Genomic DNA, 18108 nt, shown 5'->3' on the forward strand with positions numbered 1-18108 from the left:
AGCTGCTCCATCCGACCAGTTTAACCAGTGCTGGCTTGCTGGGAAAGAGAAAGTGGAGGTTGTTGAGGCTGAGGCACAGCCCCGCGGAGTTGGGGGTACAGCTCGCTGCCCGCCCTCCCCGCCCCACAGCACCTGGGGTTGGGACAGGTGGGCTGCCCCCCAGCCTGTCTTGGGGGGCACAGGCTGGTGCCAGCATCGGTCACTTCTGGGCGCTCGGCGGGCACCACACGCTGGCACCGGGGTCACCTCCGCCCCACCTGCATCCCCCGCCCCGGCATCCCCACCTGGGCAGCCCGGGAGGGGACCCTGCTGCCCCCCAGCTCCAGCCGCTCTGCCGAGCCCTGGGCACGGCGGTCCGGCAGCCGGGGCTGCCACCTGTCGGCTGTCCCCACGGCCACCGCTCCCCTCGGCCAGCCGGGCCGCTCCCCAGCATGGGATGGGCGGGCGCCCGGTGTCCCCAGAAAGCCCGTATCCCCCAGGACCCCGGCCCCAGGAGAGCCGCCTGCCTCGAGGGGCGGGCGACCGGGCAGGGGTGTGGGCAACCACCGCGGGCAGGAGGCACCCAGCCCCTGCCCCACAGCACCTTTCTGCAGTCCCTGGGCCCCGCCAGCTGGGGGAACCCCGGGGGGCGATGCCATGCTGCAGGGTTAGGGATGCTCTGACTTCTGCGGGGGGTGGCTGCCACTCTGGCTTAGGACTGCCCGCTTGGGCCCCTTCCCCCCCCTCCTCCCCAGGAGAGGGGCAGAAGCAGCCCGGGCGCGTCTGTGCTTCCTCCACCTCAGCCCCTTAAGTCTCCCCCAGTGCAAAACATCTGCCTCGTCTGCTGGAGGACTCAGTGCCTGTAAGGGTGCAGGTCACCTTCTCACAACACACGGTAGGACCAGAAGGGCTGCAGCAGCAGCAGGTCACCCAGCCTTTCCCCCAGCCCCTGTGCCAGGTGCTTCAGGATGGGATGGGTAGTTCCTGGCTGTGCTCTTCCCCTCTTCAAAGCCATCTCTGCTCCCTCACTTCATCTCAGTTTGTTTTATTTGTGAAGATAAAGAGGCAAGGAACAAACACAGCCATTGAAAAAACATGTACATCATGAGACTGAAATAACTTACACTATTTACAGGAACACATCAAGGTATAAAATATATGTACACACCTTGTCCTTTGACAAACTCAGACTGCTGGGCTGGGCTGCATGACCCAGCAGAGAAAAAAAGCCTTCACAAGAGTTGGCCTCTAGAAAACAGCTCCAAGCAAGAAAAGGCACCCGCTATTTGCCATACTTGTGCAGCAGGAAGGGGTGACAGAGCAGGCACCACAACGCTGCAGCTGCCGAAGCCCTGTCACAGGGCTGGACCGGAAGGTAGTGGGTGGTCCCAGAACATGGGGGTGCAGAACAGCTGGCAGGTACCAGGGGCAGAGCTGTTATGGATGAGGGGACAAGCCCCTGGGGGCAGGAGAAAGGCGCAGGGCTGTGCTTTTCTGGGGGTGAGGCCCAGGAGGCCAGGCCGGGGTGGTCAGGGCTGTGCTGGGCTCCCTCCCAGTTACAGCTGGAGCATCATGCAGCACATGGAGGGACCAGGGGTCCCCTTCCCTCCCCAGGAGGGTGAAGGAGGCTCAGAAAGGGCATGCAGCCTGCAGTACAGAGTAAGGCCCCAGTGAGCTTGCTGAAAAGCAAGTGGGAGCCCTGTGCTCTGCAGGGATTATACCTGGACCCCATCCAGCATGGGACAGGGGAACAACTGGGACAGGGACACTAGGAGAGCATCCTGGGGAGCAGGCACTGGTTCTGCAGCACCAAGGCAGGAGGCAGTATCTGTGACCCCAAAGCAGCTGTGCTCAGAGGTGCTGGGGAGGACCAATGTACGTGAGGGGACAGGACCCTGGTGCTCCAGCTCCTCACAGCTGACCAGACTGAGATGCACCACCAGCCTGGCATTTTGTGCCGTAAGAGCATAGGTGCCAGGGAAGGGGCAGTGCCCAGGCTCCCTGGGTGGGCTCACAGTGCTTTTGGGCTCCTGAGTCATCTCCACCCCTTGTGTGCAAAGCTCAGCTCTGGGCCAGCACTACACCCTCAGCAGAGGCTGGAGCTGGCTTCTGTGTGCTGGAGGGAAGAGACCCAACAGAGCAAGAGTCAGGGCCTGGGACAAAAGCATCACCCAGAGATCTGAGGAAGGGAAGAACTTCCCTGCACTGCAGGTATCATCACACCCTTGGTGCAAACCAAGGCACCCAAGGGTGAAGCAAAACGAGGTGCATGGTATGAAGGCAGCTCCAAAATGTCCCTGCAATAGAGGGGCTATTAGAGGGGCTCAGGCACCACAATAAGGGACTTAAGCTATGCAGCAGCGCAAGTCCTGAGCCCCAGGGGAGCACCCCAGCACAGTACAAAAGGATTAAACACCTCACCTGCTTCCCCTGGCAGGCAAACAGCCCTCACCATCATCCCTCAACCCACCTCCACCTTGGTCGTCCAAGCCCATGGCCCCACTCTGAGCTCTGAAGGACCACAATCCAAGGGGCCACCTTTGGTAGCCCACCTGCATGTTAGGACCTTGTGCTTTAGTGCTTGGGGGAACCTGCCCCCCCAACCCTACAGTGTGGCTCAGAGCTGCAAGCCCCTTTCCAAACCCCATTTTGCCAGGGGAGTGGAATACGACCCTGTGTTGGCTCCCCAGCCCCAAGTAGGGGGTAATCTGGGGCCTCCAGGGCTACCCTGGTTTATGTTCAGTGCCTGGGACAGGATCTAGATTCAACTATATTTTGGGGATGAAAAAAAAATCAAACATCACCCACAAGAATCAGCTTCTCTCACACACTGCCTCCATCCGGGACAAAGACTTTTAACGCACTAGTTCCTGCTGCTCAAGGCTGCCACCAGATTACAGCAGGCTCTGGAAGATTGGGACTAGGACCAACCCATTCCAGCAGTGTGCTTTGCATGGACATTTCCCAGACAATAAGGGCTTCATTGCATCCACAGAGAGTATCTGAGACGAGAGGCAGGAATACAGGCTGAGCTGAGCCTCTCAGAGGTCCCTTTGATCCTTCAAAAGGACAAGAGGGACCACTTCCAGGCTGCAAATCAACCCAATAACTGACAGCAACAACACCAAGCCTCAGTCCAAGCACCCCACCAGCAGCAGGAGCAAAATCTCAGTGTTGTGACTCAGTTGGGGGATCCCACTGCAAAGGTGGGAGCTGGGAACACAGGGGAGAGCAGGATGCTGGTCCTGCTGTGCTGCACAGGAAAAGGCAGGAAGGGGAACACAAGGGGCGGCTCAGACATGCAGTGAGGTGGGGGTGAGGCCACATGTCCCCAGGACAAATTCAAGTGTCAAAACCATAACAATAACAATAATTAAGAGAAGAAAAGACTAAAAACACAAACTCCCCACCCTATCCCCAAAACGAAACCCAATGACGACAGCACCCAGCTTGTACCATGAGGTAGCTAAACCAGATCAACACCCAAGAAACTCTTTCCTGCATGGGAAATACCAACCCACACAGATACTAAGACGTACACACACACACAATGCTATGGGATCACAGTCACCACTCACTTCAAAGACCCCCCCTTTTCCAGACACTTGCTGCTGTGCTGCAGTACCCAGCTCGCTCCACCTGCAGGCTGCAAAAACCTTGAAGCCCCCTCAACATGCTGCTGGACATAGCAGTGAGGTGGATGCTCAGCATCATTCAGGATTGGCCACTCAGCCCTGGGAAATGAAGCAGGCACTTGCAGCCTACACACAGGAAGAAACTGGCGGTGAAAGGCAAGGTAGTCTGACCCCAAGCTCCACAAGAGCAGGTCCCTTCACTGACTTCAGGAGGGAGCAGCGAGAGGTTTCATGTTGGGCACTGGCAGATCTTGTGCAGACACCGATGCACATGGTGCATCTGGCTACAGACAAACACACACCCCACACACAGCCAAGCAAAGGCTAAACTGGCTGAGGAATGAGCAGGGAAACCCTCTCCAAGACAGGCTTGGAGGGCAACACCTCCTCCAGCCCTCATCTATGCATCAGGGTGTCCCCATGCTTTTTTTTTTTTTTCCCCCCTCCAGTCCCGCAGGGTGCAGAGCCCAGTGCTGCCAGCACTGGCACCACTTCTCCACCAGCCACAGCAGGAGGGCTCCTTGCCTCGATGCAGCCACCAGTCTGGGCCTGTGCAGGGCTCGGCCACAATCACAAGGGACTGGTCACAGTCCTGGGCAGGGTCACACCCATGCACGCCATCATGCCCTCCGCCAAGGCAAGGCAGTAGAATGGGTTTCCCCCCCCCTCAAAAGGCAAATCCCTCCATCAAGTCAATGGAGATGCTCCTGTCTTTCAGGATGTGGAGGAATTACCATGCTCCACCCAGAATGGTTTTAAAAAGGGCTGGTGGCAAATGAACTGGGGCTGGTCCATGAGTCACTATGGTTGGAGAAAGCAGAGGGAAAACAGTCTGTGCTTTATGGCCCAGGTCCTGGAGCCCCTGACCTCCGAGATCCCAGTTCAGTGCTGGTAGGATCCTGTGGAGAAATCCTTAAATTTGAGTTCAAACGCTGCTGCTTCTGTGACAGAGGGGAACTAAGAGCATGTGAGGCAAGAGCACCAATCCCGGGGTCTCCTTGGCCATCCTGTGAGAAGCCCTGCCCGGCTCAGGGCAGGACAGAGCAGGGGATGGCCCAGCAGGCCACAGGGGAGATGGAGAAAAGCTCCAGTGTGAGACCAGGGCCTTGCCAGCCCCTTGAACAGGAGAGAGGGAGGAGGGAGCCTGGAGAAGCTGAGTGCCTGGGGAAACACTCCTGGAGAGAGCTCCCAGACTTTCATGGAGATTGGACTGTGCAAAATTATCCACTGCAGGATTGTCCTTCAAGCATTGGGTGAATCAGGAGACTTGTGCAAGACCAGTGTGTGCAACCCCTTCCTCACCCTGCTCCCAGAACAGCTGACTCCAACCTGGCCTGTCCTCCAGCTGCTCCATGCCTTGCTGGGCCCTCTCTGGCTCCCGGATCCACAGGGGCCAACAGGCCAAACCTGAGCTAGCCCCGCTCCCAGGTAGAGGGCTGAGAGCAGAGCCTGGGGGAAGGATTTACAGCCTCCAGCTCCCAGTGATGGCAGAACAAGATGGGCCCACAGGGGTGGGGGTGACAAATCCAGCCTTGGCTTCTTTGCCCTGTAACCTCCGTTCTTGCTTCGTTTCTCCATCTCAAGGGGGCTAATGTGCTGCAGGAACCCGCCACAAAACCCCTGCTGAGGGCCAAGGTGTCAAGAGCAGGGCTAACCAGCCCTTCCCTTCCCCACTGCAGAGCAGCGTGGGCACATGGGGAAGTGCCCGAGAGCCATGGGTCAGTTGAGTTTATGACTGGGGTTTGGAGAACATCGAAGGGAACTGCAGCGGGTTTGTCTGGAAGTTGTCTGATGAAGATCTTCCCAGGCTTGCCATGTCTCCAGATCTGGGACAGGACAAAGGAGCTCAGAGGTGCACAGCTCCAACCGCTGGGGACAGGTAGATGGAGGATGGGAAACAATGGGACTACCTGGAAATCCTTCTGCAGACCCCCAACAGCACAGAGGCTGTCCCACAAGTAACATCTTCAAAGAAACAGCCCCTCTATGCTGTGGTCCTGGCCAGCAGACACCAAATGTCCTCGTGGCCATGGAGTGGAGAAAGACTCCTACAGGAACCAGCCCCGGAGCCAACAGGAACAGAAGCAGCAGATCATGGTGGCAGGAGGGAACTGGGTGTCTTTGAGAAGGAGTCAAGGAGCTCTGACCCCTGGAAGTCCCAGCAGGCATTACAGCAGGGTGAGTGAGGAGACAGATGAAACATTTCCTGGTCACCGGAAAACCATCAAGAAACCTCAGTAGGAGGAAAGGTGGAGCTGATGGTGACCCACAGAGCTGCCTCCTCACAGGGGCTGGCAGTGCTCAAAGTCGTCCACCCTGTTGGGTCAGGCACAAAGAAATCCCTATCCATGGGCTCCTGTAGGTGACCGGGTCTTGATAGCGAGGGAAAGGTACCCTGACATTCACCCTCCTGTCATGTCTTCCAGGCTTTTTGCAGTTCTTAGTTTGACCCCGCGGGTAACCTCCTCCCGCTCCACAGCTTCACTGTCAAGTCGCTGAGAAACAAAGGTGAGAGGGATGGTGTGACCCAGGGGTTCCCACAGGAGCCCTGCAGACATGCTGCAGAGAGGCACTGCGAGCAGAAATGCTCCCCACCCCCAGCCCATGGCAGCATGCAGCCCACAAGACTTCCAGGCCCTTTTCTCTTGGCAGGAGGTTGCCCAATCCATTCTGGGGAGCAGGCAGGCCCAGTGGGGCTCAGCCTCCAACTCACCCCACTGGCAGCAGTTGGGGACAAAGGGAAATGGTGAACTCCAGGGCTGACCCCGACAACAGGACTCCTGAACCCCTTGAATGAGCTCTAACTAGGTCAATGCAGTGACACCACAGGGAGCTGCTGTGCTTGTTCTCCCCAGGGCATGGGCTGCTTTGGGGGTAGCTGCTGGCTCCCACCCCACCATCCATGCAAGGGTGTGGGCAGGCCATGGCTTCCACAGAGCTGCCGCAGTAGATGTGGGCACTTGGCAAGGAAAAAAAAAAAGCAAACCAAAACAATGCAGGGGTATGGCTGGGACAAACGGGCAAGTCACTTCTAGCAAAGATTTATCAAGTGGGGAAAAACGCAAAATAGTTTCATACCGTGAAGAAGCAGCTCAGACCAGAGAGAAAGAAAAAGAGAGGAGCAAAAGCAAGCAACAGAGAGAGAGACAGACAGAGAAAGAGATGGAGAGAAAGAGAAAAGGAAAGGAAAGACAGAAGAAGAGTGCATGAGCGAGAGAGTCGGAAAGAGCAGGAGGGTCAAGGCAGACTAGTAGCACGGCCTTTTATGGCAAGGACGCGTCGTGGAAGGCAAGGGGTGAGCCCAGGCACGTAATTCCATAACTTTACCCGGCAGTCACTGTGGCACAGATGGGAGGTGGGGAGGAGGAGAGACAGAGAGAGACAGAGAAAAAGGAAGGGAGAAAAGGGACATGGTCGAAAAGAGGATATCAGAGTCTTGCTGCCAAAGAGCTCCCCGAGAGCAGCAGAGGATGCCCAGCCCCGGGAGGGAGGGGTCCCTGCATGGGGGATAACCCAGGGTGTCACCGGAGTGCAGGCAGGGGATGGCCAGGGGAAGAGCTCTTGGCACTGCAGTGGGCAGGCCATGTCATGGGGCAGGCTAAGGTGGGCAAGATGAGATGAAGGAGTGGAAGGACTAGAAAGCTGCCAGACTCCCCCCTTCCTTCCCTCCCTCCCTGCTCCCTGTCCACTCTGCACAAACCCACCCAGGGGATGACAGTTCAACTCATGGATGTCCCACCTCCCAGGGGCTCTGGGGAGCAGAAGCCTGGGGCTCACCTGGAAGCAGTGAAGATGTGCTTTGAGTTGGTGCAGATGGCATTGATGGGGCTGTCATGCCCTTTGATCTCCCCAACCGGGGCGAAGGTGTCCACATTCCAGACTTTGATCATGCCTCCTCGGCAAGCACTCAGCACCATGGGGCGGCCAGGGATGAAGGCAAGGGCACAGACCCAGTCTTTGTGGGCATTGGGGATTTGCTGTAGGTACGGGCACAGAGCAGAGATCGTGACCAACCTCATCTGCAGCACCACCAGCAGCCTCATGCACCCAACCTGGGAGGCTCAGATCCTCACTGTCGCCCCTGGCCTGATCTGAATTGTGGGGCTAGTGATGCAAAGTTAGGAGGCTAAGGGGATGGATTCAGAAGTCAGGGTTTGGTTTCTCCCCTGGGCAGGAGACAACAATCCTGTCTTCAGAAAGGAACACGACACCCAGTACTGCAATTGATGCTGCGGCCTGTGTGCCAGGGAGAGCTGGCAATCATGAGTGCCCTACACCACAAACTTATGGGGGTACAGAGCCACCTCACACATGCACTGCCAGATTCTCAGGAATGGGATTGCCCTCCCTGGTTAGCTCAGTGCAGGACACTAGCAACAGGTCCATGAACAAAGGTCCCCCCAGATCCCCAGCAGCAATGCTCCTTTGCCCCATGTTACCCGAGGACCTGTGCTGTATGCTCCCCTCCAAACCTGGATAAGTTCCTGCTGCTCCAGATCCCACTTCTTTATGCCGTTGTCCCTGGAACCGCTGAAAAGGATGTCTCCCTGGATGGCCAGGCACTCGATGCCATCATAGTGAGGGGGCTCAAAGTTGTGAGTGGGGCCAATATTGCCCACCATGCCCTCAGCAATCTCAAACACCTGGGGAAAAGCAGTGGGTGAGAGACCCCAGATGACACTGGAAACAGAGTTGATCCTCTCTTAGAAAGTTTGGCCATCACCCTCTGTTTTCTAGGCTCAGGGCACCCAGAGTGATTCTGGAAAGGGGAGTGGGCATTGGCCAGTGGAGGTTTTTAGGGGCTGAGGTCTCTCCAGGGGGCCTGCCACCATCAGGGGAGGTTTGCCACCAGAGACACCCCCCATTCTGCTGCATTTTACTCATGGTGAACTTTCACACACCTCCACAAGCCAAGCTAACAGCTTGCAGCTGTCAGAAGAGTAGGATCCTGCCTCCCACATCATCTCACCATCCCTCTTCACTCCACTGGTGCCAGCTCCAATTCAACCTGCTAAAACCTAAAAGGAAGGGGCAAACTCTTGCTGTGTTGGAGCTGTGAATGAGCAGACGCAAAACATCTGCATTGGGGAGGAGAATCAAGCAGAACAGGGTGAGCTGCTAATCTGGGTCAGCTGTAACATGCAAGTACCAGCGACAGAACCCAAGGGATGAGAAAAATGCAAATCCCTCTCCAAAGGTGCATTTGTATTGTGGACCAAGCAAAAGGCAAGATTTTGGGTAAGCAGATATGCGAAAACCTCACATGCAGAGGTGAAACCAGAATCTGGGTTCAGATTTCAGGAGGAGAGAAGAGACCTTAGGGGTTGCCAACATCTGGGCTTCCCTATAGGACGCAGGGCTCTGCTCTCCAAGGCAGACAGTACCTTGACGTAGTGATCTTTGGAGCCTGTGACCACCAGGTCGTGGTTGCTTGCCGTCTGGTTTACCGTGAGACACATCACAGGCCCGATGTGGCCACTCAGCTTCCCGATGGGCTGCAACCTGAGTTCAAGAACATGGGTCAGTCAGCTTCTTCCTGGATGCTGGAGCTCCTTCAAGGCAGAGACCCCCCCCAGCCCTGGAGCCCCCCAGTGGGGGTTGTTCTCTCTGGGGGATGGTGAACAGGGACACCCCCCCCCCCTTCCTAGTTATCCCGGGGGAGGAAGGCAGTCTCAGGGCATGCCAACATCTGGCTACAGAGCCTAGGCTGCAGCAAGGGGTCACCAGCCAGTGCCCACCTGGCAGGGAGGGGGGCAAGGGCAAAACCAGGGGAGTACTGATGCTTATCCCACCTGTCTTTCTCCTTCTCCTAAGTTCTGCCCAGCTCACGGACAAACCTCCCATCCCGAGTAGCTTCATTGCTGCTCATCACCCCTTGGGTCCCATAGGAAAGGGTCCTGAAAGTCCTTATTCCAGGCAACTTCCATTGCTAAAAAGGCTTTCACTTTCCCTGGGAGTCATCTCAGACCCCTTTGAGCAGACAGCATCCACTCGGCATCCGTAAGCTGTCCTGCCCACTCCAGCACTACCCGCTCACCTGCTCAGCTCCCAGATGCGGACAGAGTTACCAGTGGCAGCATAGAGCATAGTGCCAGTGGGGTTGAGAGCAATCTGGTTGATCTGGTGCTCCCCCTGCACACTGGTGACAGTGCGGGTGGTGGTCCCAGCACATGCGTCCCCAGAGGTCACCTGTCCAGAAGATCTAAAGGAGAGAGATGTCAATGGGGAAGGATCAGTGGAGATCAGAGCCACCAAGGCCCCACTGAGGAACCACATGGGGCTGTGGTCCAGGCTGGCACAGGTGGGTGCCACACTAGGGATAGGCCGTAGATATATCACTGTCTCTCTGGCCACAATGGGATCAACAAGATCTCTGTCCCCTATGCCAGTGCCCTGCTTGCAGAGGGAGCTAAGGATGTCAGGTGTGTGCATGACATGGAGCATCCTGCCCCAGTTTCCATTTTGGGGGCTGCTCTTCTCCCATTCCTCTTTGCTTCCTGCAGGAAGTGCTGGCAGTCAGCACAGGGAGGCAGAGGTATTTGGCCTCTGCACCAAGGGAGAAGCACCTTCAGGCCAAGGTAGATGAGCTGAGGCTGGATGCAGAAAGGAGCTCTATGCTGGAGAGAGCTGGTAACCCTGGCCTGCCATACTCTTCTAAAATTTGAGCCCTGCTCCAGAGCGGCAGACCACAGCTACAAACTGTCCCATGCTCCCTCAGGTCCTCAAACTCCTCATAAAGATCCGAGGCACTGGAGGGCCTGTGATTTACTCAGCCACGATGCTGTTAGGGGCCATGCCTCCGCTACAGAGCTGCTGGCGCTCTTGGACACCCCCAGAAGTAGCTGCAAATGTCTTCAAAGTTCTTTACCCTGAGCTTCTGCTGCAGGAGGTCCCCACTGGTCCCCTCACCCCAAGCTCTCTCCCAGCCTCCCTGTTCTCTAAGGATGCAGCACTGCAAACTAGCACTAAAGCAGCTAGTACTCGGCCCTGTCCCCAGCCCTAGTAGGTCCGGGACTGGCTTCTGCAAAGCCAGAGACGCCCAGAGTCCCCCACAGCTGCTCCCGCCTGCCACATACGTGAGGGTGCGGATGCACCGGGCCGAGTCCCGGATGTCCCACACTTTGATGTACGATGTGGACACAGTGAACACCAGCCCTGTGTGGCTGCAGTACTTGATGGAAACCACATTGTTTGGGTGACCCTTGAGGGAAGCAATTTCTTGGCCCGTCACCAGGTTCCACATTTTGCAGCTCCGGTCTGTGGAAGGAAAAATATGCCCAAGAGTGTCACGCTGGGGGGACTCTCCCTCCAAGGGCATGGTGGCCTGGGGGCAATACCCCTTCTGAGCATTGCCTTCCCCCACATGCAGGGCCAGAGGAAAGGAGCCAGCCAGCCCCAGCAGCGAGGCAGTGCAGGGCAAGGCTCAATGCTGAGGACAGGAAAGAGGCCCAGGGGGAACCATCCCCATGGTGTCCAGCACTTCACGTATTCCCCCATGCCAGCCTGCTCCCATAGCATCTGCAGGCCAGCAACCCCCATGTCCTCTCTGTCCATCACGCACCTTTAGACCCAGTAAAAAGCAGCTCATCAGTGGCATCAAGGCAGAGCACAGGCTTAGTATGTCCTTCTGCCATGGAGACGCACTGCAGCGGGGCTGTCCGGGCATTCTTGGTGCCACCCACTGGGTTAATGATGCCCCTTGCATGGGAAAGAAAGAACAAGCATGGTGGGGTGTGTGTGGAAAGGCACCAAGCTACACAGTTCCAGGGGCATGGAAAAGCAAGAGCTGCCGTCACCCCAAGCATCTTCCACCACCTGGCAGCGCGATGGGCCCCTCCATCTGAGCCCGGCATGTCTGAGCAAAGGTCTTTGTGGAAACCCCAGGAATCTCCCCAGAAGCAGCCCCTGCCTACTGCCTCTGCCCCAGCAATACAGACCAGGAAACAGGGGCTGCCCAGTGGCCTCCGCTTTCCCGGTGAAACTCTCATGCCTGGCCAGCACAGACCCAAGGAGCCAGGAGACCCAGCTCATTGGTCCTCAGGTCACTTTGGGACAAACTGCACCTTCTCCAGCCTGAAGCTCTGCTGGGATAAATGTTTCAGGGTACCAATATCCAGCACCCTGGTTTTTTGGAGGCTGTCAGCCTGTGGCTGGTGACATTTGGAGACAGGGCCCCACTCCTTTACATAAGGCCACAAGGGTGACAAAGGACAGCACTGGCATTTGCACCCAGCGTCCCTGTTGCAACTGCTATGGAAGCTCTCCACCCACCGCTGGCTCTGGGCAGGAGAAGACCTATCCCTGGCAAACCTTCCTCCAAGGGACACCTGCTGCCTGCCCCTCTGGGACACAGCATCTGCCAATCCCCTCCACTTTAGCAGTGCTTGAGGTGCTGAGAGCCAGCACGCCAGTGTGCATGGCCACCAACGGCTCTTCCCAGCTGGTGTCCCAAAGCACGGCCTCCCTGCGGCCATGGGGCCCTGGGTTGTGCTAGTCTTTTCTTATAAGTAGGGAAACTGAGGGACAGGGCTGGAGAAGGGCAGGCCTGAGGTCATGTAAGGTTTTCATTAGTCATGAGGACAAACACAAGCTCATTAATCTGGGTTTGGAAATCACATGCATGTGATCTTTCTTTCTCAGTGAGCAGCTGCACTTACAAACTCAAATGAAACAGCCCTCCCCTGACCCCTAGCGTTTCTACCAGTCTCAAGGTGACACTGAATTTAAATGGAAATCCTTGCTCCCCAGGGTGAGATGTTATCAATGAACTTTGTTGCTGCCTGACTGCCAACTGCCCAAGGTGACACAGCGCCGCCTCCCCAGTGACTGGGTGCCTGTGTGAACTCAGAGCATGGGCAATGTGAGGGACAACCAGGTGCTGGAGGGCTGATGTTCCTAAAGGATGTGGGAAAGGTGGCCCTCATGTGGGGAAACCTCCATAGGCAGGAAGGTGCAGTGGGACAAGCCCAGGAGCACCTTAGCCCCAAGACTGAACTCTGCACCACAATCTGACTTGGTTTCTTTGGGAAAGAGATCTATCTACACACAACCCAGCACCAGGGAAGCACAACCAGGTGTGGGGAGCACCTGAAGATATTTGCTTAGAAGATGCTTGCAAGGACACACTGGGAGCACCCAGGATTGCTTGCCCCCTTCCCCAGCATCACACCATCCTGCTGGAGAGCTCGGGAATGGGATGGGACATGGTGGTGTCATGCTGATAAGAACTCATCAGAGGTGGATGAGAACATGCTGCCACCCCAAACCAGCCAGTGCCCATAGATGAGCCCAGCACCACATTTCCAAGGGCTGATCAGAGCAGGAACAGTTCGAACTCGCAAACAAGGGGACAGCATCAGGCACTAGAGGTGGCATGCAAAGAGGGGACAGCACACGTGAGCTGGGAGGTGGGGGACAGCAGCAAGGTACAGGTGGAGCATGCAGGGACAAGGGAGAGCAGACTCGTGAGACAGAGAGGAGGAAGAGGAGAGAAGGAAGGGATAATAAATAGAAAGTTGTCTATACCTCAGCACCTCCGAGACAGAGGAATCGCTGTCATCAGACCTAGGGGCAGAAAATTAGCAGGATTATGGGAGAGAAAACCCAGACTAGAAGAGGCAGCAGAGGAGTCAGAGATGGAGGATTGTTATTGCATCCAAGCCAGTGTAGGACAGAGAAGGAGGAGGGGAGAGAGGGAGAAAGAGAAGCACACATGGAAAACCAGGGGAGAGAGCAGAGGAGCAGGAGGGCACATGAGGATCAGACAGCAGGTCTCCATCAGGGAACGTCAGCACTGCTAGCAATGCTCCAACTCAAGGGCAGCTACCTGACCTGCCGCAGGGGGAGGCTGGGAGGCTACAGCAGCATTTTTAGGCTGGTGCCAGTCCATCAGCTTCCTGCAAGGTGCCATCCCACCTCACCCCATCCTGCTCCATAGCCTTTTCCAGTGGTCCAAGTCTGGCACCACCGTGTCTCCAAGCAGGGCTTAGCCATAGGCCAGGACTGCGAGCTCCTGCAAAAAGCCAGCTCAGAGGGGACACACAGCAGGCAGGACAGGTCAAGGGTCCAGCATGGCCCTTGCAGAGCATCTGCTCTCTCATGGAGAGGAGCAGGGAGTGAAAAAGGTGGCAGGAGGCTGGCTAGAGCCGACCCAGGTCCTGTGCTCCTACACCCCACCCCAGGACCCCATATGTTGTCACAGTATGGGTCCCTCTCACTCAGACCCTCCCACCCCACCAGGACTTACTTATCCAAGGCAGACCCCTGGCTCTGGTTGCTTGTGAGACGAGAGAAGACATTGCGGTCGTTGCGTGGACGGGTGGGTGGGGATGAAGGAGGCGTGAAGCCAACATCTGGAGGCCTGAGCCAGGAAGGATTAGAGGGACACATGACTTGGGAACTGCTCACCTGGCAGCTGCCTGGCACACTAGGGTCCAGCAAGAGCTGGTCCAGCCAGCATCTCTCCCCACTCGTCTGGGCCACCCAGCCTCTCCCTGCCCATGTCACCATTTCTCCAGCTCCCAAGCTCACCTGGCAGGTTGGCCACGGTCATAGGATTTCCTCCTTGTCAGAGGTGAAGTGTCCGAGCCACGAGATTGTCTGGGACTAAAGCAAGTGAAAGAGAGCACAGTGGGTGCCTGTCCCCCTGCTGGGATCCCTCCATGCTGAACACCCATGTCTTGTCCTTCCCCAGCAGAGCAAATAGAGAAGTTGGGCTGCGCTGGAGTCAGTCACAAGATCAGAGGATGCCTCAAGTCATCCCATGAGTGTGGAGGCTTTTGGCAACACAAGAAGTCTTCAAGAAGGCTGATAACCCAGGGCAGTGAGCATGCCCCCCTTCTTTCCTTCCTCCTGGAGTACCCTTCTCTCCATCTGCAAAGGGTATCAACATACTTTCCAAGTCCCGCTGGAGAAAGCCACCACTGCTTGCTACAGACAAGCCTGGATAGATGCAGGACTGGGCTCACCCTCACTGCTCTGCAACTCCACAGCCAGGGCACCGTTTCCCCATCTGCTGGCCCATGCCTCCATGAGCCTCCCAATGCCCAAAGACCCATCACCCCATGCTCACAAGGTGCTTCCTCGCGTGGGCAGGCTGATGGTGCGTGACACCTTCTCCTTGTAATAGGGGTCTCGGATGGAGAAGCTGATCCCATCCTCTTTGATCTCCATGAGGGATGCCAAGGACTTGGTGATGTTCTTGGTGGAGACATCCAGCGTGGGTCCTAGACACTCAGCTGACACTGCCTTCATCTGACCTGAGAGCTTGGGCTCTCCCTAGAGCAGGACAGAGGGCTCAGGCACAGGCAGCACAAGGGGAGGACAGTGGAAGCAGCCAGAGAGCTGTGGGGTGGAAGACCCTGTGCTCTCTGGCCACAGAGGTTGAGTTCCCCCTGTGTCATGCTGGGATGCTCATCACAGTGCTGGGTCTCCATACTCTAAGCAAATGTGACAGCCTGTGCAGAACAATGGGAGCTTTCTTCCACCTTTACTTTTTTTCCACCAGCACTGCACAGGGACCTCCTTGGTGCTCACTCAGATCTGGAGGGTATTGGCCAATGTGGTGGATGTTTCCCAAGCCTCTGGTGCTTCAAGAGGACCACAGTACCAGAAGGTCTTGGTTTGCCCTTGCCTAGAGCTGACCCCACCCAGAGACCAGCCATACTGCCTTATGCCAAGCCTGGCTCTCCAAGGGTCAGACTACAGAGCAGAGGCCTGAAGCATTGCTGAACATGTCCCTCCATCCCTCCTCCCATTCCCTGTGATGGGGCCAGACAGAAAGGCCAACTAACCTTGAACTTGAAATCATCCTGGCTTGCTGAGCCCTTCATGGTGAAAGACTGGGAGATGCTGCAAGGAGAAGGAAGCGAAGACAGATCTTCAGTGCCAAACTCCTTTCAGAAAGCCGGTTGCCACCAGCCCACTAGACTTCTTGAGTCACCCCCCGGTCCCCAGCACCCCTTCTCCAAGGGATGACCTAGTCTTCACTCCCTGCTGATGTCTAAGTGACATCTCTGCTCCCATCCCCAAGGGCTGGGCACCACAGGAAAGCTTAAGTGGAGCTTTATTCATCCATGTCCATCTGCAAGGTCCCATGGGTGGCACCAGACTTCCTATCCCACCCTACCCCTGGCCTCCCCAGCTACCTCCAGCTCAGGCAGGGCCAGGGCTGGGTGCTCACCTCCCATCTGAAGCCAGGCTGAACTCTGAGACCTCCTCATCTGTGCTGGTGTAGCCGTTCTCTGTGCAGGAGGGAGACAGCACATCAGCAGTGCAGAGGGGACCCCATTGTGCCGAGCCCCATCTGAACTGTGCAGCTGAGGGGGCAGCCCAGGCAGTTGACGCGGGGGACCCAGTCCTTGTCCCTGTTGTGTGGTGAACAGAGCAGACATCCCCACCCAGCATCGCCCTCAGGGCAGCCCTGGGCATACTGGCCCCTGCCATGACATGTCTAGGTGCTTCTTGGGGGACTAGCACAGGTGGGCACCTCAACCCACAGGCAGCGTGCCTGGCCTGAGGATGCACCAGCCCTGTGTCCCACCTTGCTGGACATTGTGGATCAGGGCCTGCAGCTCGGGGTGCGACTCAGCCTTCTCTCGCAGGGCATCCAGGATGGCATGGTTCTGCGAGGAGCTGGTCATGTCCGTCTGCCGCAGGCGCCCCTCCAGCAGGCGGATCTGGGCCTCCTTCTGAGCCACCTGCAGCCCCTGGGGAAGGACAGACATGCCGGACCTCAGGTGGGTGCCTTGAGTACCCCCCACCAGGTCTGCACCCTGGCACCCTGCTCCCCTCCCCAGCTGCAAGAAATCCCATCATGCATCCAGGTCCTGGCTTGGCCCCACACCTTGTCGATGGAAGCCTTCAAGAAGTTGTCCAGCAGGAGCCGGGCTTCAGCCAGGGAGCAGGAGCTGATCACCACTGAGGTGTCTGTGGAGTCCAGTTCCTCCTGAAAAGTTGAGGGACAGGTGTTGGATGCAGCAGGGGAGCTTGCCACTCAGCGTGGGATGGGCAGAACGGGCTCTGTGGCCAGGACAGCACCTCCACTGCTTTGCCAGCACTGCCCAGTCCAACAATTGCTCTCCTCAGTCTGCCCAAGTGGCTACTGGGGAGATCCAGCCATGGAGATGGCCAACACAACCTGAAGGGCTTCTGTGTTGCTACAGAAATCCTGGTGCCAACACTTAATTAGACACTAATCTGCAGACACCAACCTCATCCAAATCCACAGCAGATCAGGTCACCAATCCAAAGGCTAGTGTGAATTAACAACAGACCCTTCTTCCCTGCCAATCCAGATGACAGCCAGGGACAAGCCAGGGACAGCACACAGCCTCCAGCCCAGGCTGCAGCCACTAGAGGGGAGCCGGGAGCTGCACAGTGTCTCTGCGGCATGCCCAGTGTCAAAACTGTTCACAAAACCTGCAGGGTTTCTGCTGGAAAAAAGTCAATCCTCCCTGGGATGTTTCCAGCCCATAAAACTCCCATGGGGATAAGTCCAGCCCCACGGGCAGGACTGGGGGCTGCAGCTTCCTGATAATCCCAGGGTGGTGGGGTGTGGAGCACCAGCAGCCTATCCATGCACATGCAAGGACCTGGCAGCATTCCCCTCCACAATTAGCCACCTAATGAGAAATGACTGTGTGGGTGCAGCCCCACTGAGTGTGTGACACAGCTCAGGGGAGGACTCTGGGATACTCAGCCTGGCTGTGCCCAAGGACACCCTCGCCTCCCAGGGTTGTTCCCAGTCTCTCCCTGCCAGCTGGGCCCAGTCCAGCCACCCACCTTGGTCTCCTCGATCTGCATGATGGTGGCCTGGCAGTCAGAAATGCTGTCATTGATGTAGTCAATGTTGGCCCCCAGCACCTCGATCTCTTCATTCAACTCCTGTAGCCCTTTCTGCTCCTTGGGGCTCTCTGCCTGCAGTTTCATCCTCTTGCCCAGCAATGCTTCCTGCAGCAGTGCCAGCTCCTCGCGTTTCTGGGGGAAAAAGGGAGGGGCATTGGTACTGTCAGCATGGCTGTCTCCCTGGCCCACACCCACCACACAGCCCTCTCTGTCCCAAGCACCACTGTCACCTTGATGAGCCGCTCCATGTCAGCCTCCAGGTTGACAATGGTCATCCTCTGCATCACGATGTCGAAGATGCGCCGCTCCAGTGACTGCCACTTGAGGCGGGCGGCTTTGCTGAAGGTCTGGCTCGCCCCCTTCTTGGGGAATTTCTTCCTACAGCCAGAGGGGAGAAGAGGCACATGGGCGACCAGCTGCACCATGCCTGGAGAGCTGTGCTTGCCCCAAAAGGATGCCCAGGCTCTGGCTGGCCAGGAGCAGAGGAGTCATCTGCATCATTTCTGGACTGCCCAACTTTTCCATCGCCCCTTAGCAAAGAGAGAGATGAGCCCAGCAGGGGCTGTGCCATGGCATTTAATGCTCATGGAAGGCCAGCACTGGGCTTAAGCCCAGGTGACAGTCAGTCACGCACTGCGAGCACAGCCTG

The 18108-nt window shown here is 57.0% G+C and overlaps 1 protein-coding gene across 5 annotated transcripts in view; it reads right to left on the bottom strand.

Annotated features, from left to right (window-relative positions):
* Positions 1-968: 968 nt before the first annotated feature.
* Positions 969-18108, bottom strand: part of KIF21B (kinesin family member 21B) — a 43792-nt gene continuing 26652 nt past the window's right edge. For 2 of the 5 annotated variants that reach the window (XM_049833013.1, XM_049833008.1), the window contains 17 exons: positions 17690-17837; positions 17397-17591; positions 16459-16560; positions 16156-16321; positions 15796-15856; positions 15407-15464; positions 14686-14891; positions 14145-14219; positions 13861-13974; positions 13140-13178; positions 11176-11312; positions 10691-10871; positions 9652-9816; positions 8999-9116; positions 8087-8257; positions 7392-7591; positions 6699-6951 (listed from right to left, as the gene is read on the bottom strand). In XM_049833013.1, coding sequence (XP_049688970.1) covers positions 6852-6951; positions 7392-7591; positions 8087-8257; positions 8999-9116; positions 9652-9816; positions 10691-10871; positions 11176-11312; positions 13140-13178; positions 13861-13974; positions 14145-14219; positions 14686-14891; positions 15407-15464; positions 15796-15856; positions 16156-16321; positions 16459-16560; positions 17397-17591; positions 17690-17837 — 2236 coding nt within the window. In that variant the 3' untranslated portion in view covers positions 6699-6851. Of the gene's footprint in view, positions 6110-6698; positions 6952-7391; positions 7592-8086; positions 8258-8998; positions 9117-9651; positions 9817-10690; positions 10872-11175; positions 11313-13139; positions 13179-13860; positions 13975-14144; positions 14220-14685; positions 14892-15406; positions 15465-15795; positions 15857-16155; positions 16322-16458; positions 16561-17396; positions 17592-17689; positions 17838-18108 lie in introns of those variants that run through there. The other 3 variants (XM_049833010.1, XM_049833011.1, XM_049833009.1) reach the window with 3 other exon arrangements.

The sequence above is a fragment of the Accipiter gentilis genome, chromosome 29 (assembly GCF_929443795.1).
Source record: "Accipiter gentilis chromosome 29, bAccGen1.1, whole genome shotgun sequence".
NCBI lineage: Eukaryota > Metazoa > Chordata > Aves > Accipitriformes > Accipitridae > Astur > Astur gentilis.